Consider the following 6,181-nt stretch of genomic DNA (forward strand, 5'->3'; position numbering starts at 1 on the left):
GGCAGAATGCCCTCGGGCCCCGATTCGGGCTATGGTGCGTTCGCCAGAAGGTCTATATATCGTAATTTTGATCTTTACTTGTGTCTACATTTTGGCATCATAAAGAAATCTAGTTGTAAATGACATTGGGCCAGCAAAAACAAAAATATTTAGCAATAATTCAAAGGTAATCTTATACCAATAAATACCAATGAACTAAAACACGTCAAATTCATTCCATCATCATTAAACTATTGTTTTCGCTAGAGCAAAAATTCAGAATTCAAATTTGAAATTCTACCTGTCTAGTTTCGCTGTAGCAGAATAGCGTTTTTTCAACCTGATTTCTCACTTTTCTCGTTGCCAGCAGTACGTCATCACAAGCCCAAAAAAAATCCGTGCTGTTTGGTTTTCAACATTTTATTGTATATTGCCTCGGCCACGATATTATATTAAAATCACACTCATCATAAATCAAATCGAAAAGGGAATGTAAAACAAGAAATACAAAAATATCGGAACTGTAAAACTAAAATATCATAATAATAATAATAACAATAATAAAAAGGACTTTAAAAGTGGACCCAGGTAGAAGAAAGGCAAAACATCTCTCAGTTAATGCTGAATGGTCGACTAAATAAATCAACATAAATTATTTTGATCCCAGTGAATAATAGAATGGAATACTTTACCATACCATTACCTTCAGCATACTTTTTTTAATTTGCCTCATTAATTCAAGTGACATGCTCCAATCAATAAATCCAAGATTTTTTGAATTGGACCAAGAGAAGTTTAGCTACAATAAAATGAACCACCGTGCACTACGACTCAAGTCACCGTTTGTTTGCAGTACAAAACATTTGGTATATGAATGGATGAAAAGGTAATCGTTGAGAATCAAAATAACAAGAAAAATAAAATAAATAAAATGAAACGCAAGAATAACTTTGGATAACAAAAATAAACTTTTGTTTTGGAGATAACCAAAGAGTTAGTTAGTGGTTGAAGTTTGCAGTTTCAAACAGTTTTTCAAGATAATCCCAAAACAATAAAAAAAAAGCGTAAAAGCTGGTAAATTTATCGTAAATTAAACGGATCTTAGATTGTTGAAATAGTGTATCACAGGGTTCATCAGTTATTTTCTTGATTATTTTTTAACATTATAAAAATTGAGCCGCTGATGAAATTCTATTACCTTCTACGCTTGTTCAAAAAACAATTATATATCACAAAAACAAATAATAATAAAGACTGTTTGGTATTATCCTAAATACGATTTTGGTTAATGATATTATTAAAAAAAAAATATAAGTCCAATTCGGGCAAATTGAGTCGTTTTATGTTTGATTGAACTTGCTGTTGTGAATTTATCAAATATTTTTGTGAATCCTTGTTTTGAAAACACGGAGTCAAGAAAGTGCGTCGTAGATATATTCATAGTCAACGCAATTATTCTTCTTTATTCTCAGGCGGCTTTAATTTTGTCGAGATGTGGCAACGGTTAAACCCAGTTTTATCGTTTTTTAGTTCGCTCACTCAGTGACTAAGTAACTTGCTGTTCATGAACCTTCATGGTATAACCGCCAAATAGAGCGACTATTCCGAACAGCTATCGATCGCTGGCAATGACGTTGCCTTGTACCAAGCAACACGAAGTTGACAGCCTGTGTTTTGCTGACGCATTCCAGTCGTTTGAACTTTTCTTTATAAAAAGTTACATCATGTTTTCCTACAAAATGAAAAGATTTTTTGAATTTCAGTACTAACAAAAACACAAAGAAAGTTTTAAGTTTATATCAGGGAATCAACCCGACTTTTTTTGTATAGGTAGCTGATATTCAGCAAAATGTAGACGAAACTCAACCATTAATTGGGAGCATAACCCCATATTTGTTATTTTAAGGTGCTCAGAAATGATATGAATAAAATAAATATATATAATATTTGGAAATTTCAAATTACCATTTATCTTTAAAATATACCGCGAAACAAAAGTGTTACTCACCCCATTGAATGCAGAGAACTTCATTCGCTTTTGTTTTTGCCTCTGATTGCAAAACCAAACTCGGACGACATTCTTTTTTAAATCCAATTTGTCGGCGATTGCGGCAATTTTTTCTGACGACGGTCTTGGCTGAAAATGAAAAATGAAGCGTTATATACGTGTGATATAACAGTAGAAGCTTCGTAATATCCTTTGTACAATAACGTTCGCTCAAACAATATCGAACCGATATTGTATATTCAAATGACAAATTTATAAAAATATGCGTTTTAAAATAAAATTGTTTCATGTAAAGGCCAAGAAAGATTTAGCAACAAGCGAGTTGCCTTGTTTGACACAAAAATGGATGATTCCGAAGCGCTATTAGTGATATATATATATGTTAAAAAAATCAAAAATGGCGGAATTTAGAATCTAATATTTACATTAAAATGATTAGAAACATGACAGAAAATGTCTCAAAATGGTGGAATACAAACATTATTATTGTATGGCAAACAAACCTGCAAAGAAAAATATGCTTCAAGTGATCTTTTTTCCGGGGCCGCAATTGAAGTACGTTTGCGTTTCTTTTCAGCTAAACCCGATTCTTCCATTTTTCTGCGATATTCGGCTTCAGCTTGCTCAAGCCAAGTCATTAAAATTGGCTTCAACGCAACCATGTTGTTATGACTCAGGGTTAATGACTCAAACCTGAAAGAAGGAAAAATTTGTTTACATTGTTTGTTACATTTTCATTTCGATATATATATCGTTTCAACTGACTTTGGAATGACTTACCTACAAATTGTGCTTTGGCTTAATGACCCAACTCCAGGTAACTTCAATTTTGCGAGTGCTTGTCCAACATCACATTGTGTTACTCCTAATTTGATTCTCCTTTGCTTGAATCTGTTTGTAATGTTATAGAAATTATGTTAGAGACGAAGGTATTAAAACTATGTATATTGCGAAAAGGGATTCAAACCACAATAAAAACAGAGGTATAAGTTTGACATTTTTTAGAATATATCACAGAATATTTTGAAACTCAAATTCATTCTGCTATTTTCATACAACATGTAGATACTAACCGTTCAGCGAAAGCTTCAAGTTCACGAGGATCTGTGTCATAGTCGCCTACCGGTAGCGATGGGTGTGTGATAGGCGGGGAACAAGCTTTAAAAACAAAGAAATCTGTTATGCATAACTAGTAAAACTCAATATATATATATATTTCGATTGTTAACGTATGAAAAATTCAAGCAACTTACCTCCGTTATGTTGTTGGGAGTGCATATCAGAAGAGGCTGATGAAGCAGGAGTAGCCATGGCCACACCGGGATGAAACGCCATTGAAGACGGTGGTTGTGTGTTAAAACCTGGCAACCCGCTTTCTGATGTCGGCATCATTCCTGATGACGCGCTGAAGGAAGGTGGTTGGTAGGTCGAAAACGAAGAACTATCAAAAGAAATATAAAAAATCACAAAATGTATATATTAAAAAATAAGAACTTTAGAGAGTCATATATGTACTTACCAATGAGATGGATTGCTCAGTTGCTCCATCAAATCTGCGCCAGAATCTGTGATGCTGAGAGGACCTTGTGTGAGTGGACCTTGGTGCATAGTGTGAAGCGGAGATGGGTGGTGTATTCCGGGTGGAGGTGGCATAGCTCCATATACTAAATAAAAAACGTTTGTCAGTTGTTGTTATCTCTACCTGTGCTATTCACTTTACACGTATCTCAGACAAGAACATTATGCGCATACCCATGAACTAGTTAATCGCAGAATGAATTTATAGCGAATACTTGTTACGATAATGAATGAAAGTTTGTTATACCTGGAGGCGGGTGTACAGATCCAGGTCCCATGCCCATTCCTGCGTGGTGTGCTTGTGGTGGCATATGGTGTGGCGGTGGTGCGCCCATTGGGTAATAACCTGACACAGTCGATTCTGGTTTGAATTGATTTTTTCCGGGGTAGTCTACAGCAGCCAGTGCTTCAGCTCTAGCTAGGAATGTTTCATCAAACCCGGCAAATAAATTTCCCTAGAAAAAAAAACATTTCAAATTAAATAACGTGGGAACATTGTGTGATATAATTGCGAAAGTTGTCAAGCTAATTTAAGAGAAAAGAGGGGTTGTTAGAGCTTTGTATGTTAATTGGCATATTCATAGTGACCATGCAATAATTCATACATCCTCTTTTTCCGTATGGAACATGCCCTTCGCTTAATTCGATTCGTTACGCTCTAATATGTTTCCGTAACAATGGAGCTCAAAGCGGACTTTTTAAAACAGGCCGAGGACGCCATTTTCCGTAATATCGAAGCTCGCTCGATCTGGAGGCGTGAAATTGCGTACACAAAACGACCCGCTTCAACATATGTCTCGAACATTATTTCTATATTATAAGGAAAGACAAAATACGATCACATTAGATATTATTGAATTAGGGAAATCGCATTCTAGGGTATTTGGTTGTAACTATCGACTGATACTTAGTCTATTTGAACAATCCAACAAAATTTTCTAATTATATTTCTTACTGGGATTAAACTTGTAAAAGTGGGGTTATCTTGCCAAAAAAAAACGATTTTTCACTGAAAAAGCCAAGCGCGATTAAACTATGGCTCGCAACTGCTTTCGCAACTATATTTTGCAAAATATCCCAGTTTTTGATGCGCGCCTTATCGACAACAATTTCGCAGCAAGATGGAACTATATGGGAACTAGTTGAGCACAACCTTATACTGTAAAATATATTTATTTTAAGACAAAATATAACTCAGTATAATTTATACGAAATAAAATATTGTTAAATTATAACAGGAACTACATTTTGTCGTCTTTAGTTCTCTCTGCCAGTAATTAGCCAATACACCATGTTTGATTTGGAAATGAAAAATCGATTGTCATTTTAAGTCCCATTTGATGCACCCGTGAGTTTTCCCAAAGCGTAGTCATCCGAGCTTAAAATCGATGTTTCGCTTTTATAAAGGAATCATTACCACATCAAAGACATGCTCGCGAGGTTCTTTATAATTAACCGAAACTAAATGGTTATTTGCATAAAGAGATGACACTAAATCCTCAACAAGTGGACAAAACAATTTAAAACTTTGCTCAAAAAGTCCAGTGAAAGTTAAGAATAAAATTGTAAGACAACACTCACGGAATATGTTACTGGTGAAGGCATACAGTGACGTCTCATGGCATCGGCCGCATTGTGAAGGGGCGCGTATTTTTGCTCCGGTGGAGATCCCGTGCTTGGCGGTGATCCAGCGATTGAAGACGCTGAGAGACCACCCATTGGGGACCCAGGTCTATGATGATGATGGTGTGTCAGCATGTTTGTGAACATTTTGCTGGTTGCTTGATCTTGAAGAAGTATATCCCAAGAAGCTTTTGATATATAATATCTTAAATATCGAAGAAAACGATTTTCTGAAAACAAAATAATATATATATATATAACGTATTCTGATTGATTATAACACGAAATGCAATTCATAAAACATTTATCTATTCTCTAAGAATTTATAGGATAATATAATATCGTCTACTATACTACAGCTCCCGATGTAATGTAATAACTAACTGACTACACCTTTTCTTTATGTATATAAATTTTTAATTTTGTCTCTTTTTGCGGCTTTAGGCTAAATTTGCTATCTACCACCGAATTTTACCACCTAGAAGCGACAAACGCCCGCTTGGGACCGGATGATTTTAATATTAGATGAGATATTTATTATTCATCACTGAACTTCAAGAACCTAAAATCACGGCCAAAAATGAAGAGACTTCCAATTTACCACGGGAAAATCCGTATTGAACTCAAACCTTGATGATTTCTCCATTCTATCCATATCGTTTGATATTTAAAATTGAAAACCTTCAACTCACAGCTTGTGGAATAGCTAGCTTGTATTAACCATGCACACCCTAATCTACATAGTTCTGAAAGACGCAGCATTATTTGATTGGGCACCGTTTTATCCCAGCCCGTCCCTCGATGACGAACACGACTTCCTTTTTCTCTCTTTGTTACTTTTTCTAATTTTTCGTTTCGTCGTTCCGACGACGACGCACGCGTTCGCGGCACAAATCTATTACCATTCGCTTTCGACTCACTCTTTAGCTGGCTACGTATCTCCCCCTTCCATTTAAACGTAATATTTCCTTCCTTGTTTTCTCTCGCTTTATC

The 6,181-nt window shown here is 35.4% G+C and overlaps 1 protein-coding gene across 1 annotated transcript; it reads right to left on the reverse strand.

Annotated features, from left to right (window-relative positions):
* Positions 1 to 380: 380 nt before the first annotated feature.
* Positions 381 to 5,822, reverse strand: LOC120340707 (POU domain, class 4, transcription factor 3-like). Its single transcript, XM_039409048.2, has 9 exons — positions 5,147 to 5,822; positions 3,813 to 4,020; positions 3,507 to 3,651; positions 3,241 to 3,428; positions 3,061 to 3,145; positions 2,768 to 2,878; positions 2,491 to 2,680; positions 1,988 to 2,116; positions 381 to 1,711 (listed from the first exon to the last, which is right to left on the reverse strand). Exons 1-9 carry the CDS (start codon positions 5,483 to 5,485, stop codon positions 1,697 to 1,699), a joined length of 1,410 nt encoding a protein of 469 aa, XP_039264982.2. The 5' UTR covers positions 5,486 to 5,822; the 3' UTR covers positions 381 to 1,696.
* Positions 5,823 to 6,181: the final 359 nt, after the last annotated feature.

The sequence above is a fragment of the Styela clava genome, chromosome 14 (assembly GCF_964204865.1).
Source record: "Styela clava chromosome 14, kaStyClav1.hap1.2, whole genome shotgun sequence".
NCBI lineage: Eukaryota > Metazoa > Chordata > Ascidiacea > Stolidobranchia > Styelidae > Styela > Styela clava.

What these genes read in the sequence shown, in the direction of transcription:
- LOC120340707 (XM_039409048.2), bottom strand. Translation starts at nt 5,485, where the DNA reads ATGAATTGCATTTCGTGTTATAATCAATCAGAATACGTTATATATATA. An exon ending in ATCTGTACACCCGCCTCCAG is followed by an intron (nt 3,652 to 3,812) that starts GTATAACAAACT and finishes TTTTTTATTTAG; the next exon opens with TATATGGAGCTATGCCACCT. An exon ending in AGCCAAAGCACAATTTGTAG is followed by an intron (nt 2,681 to 2,767) that starts GTAAGTCATTCC and finishes TCCTTCTTTCAG; the next exon opens with GTTTGAGTCATTAACCCTGA.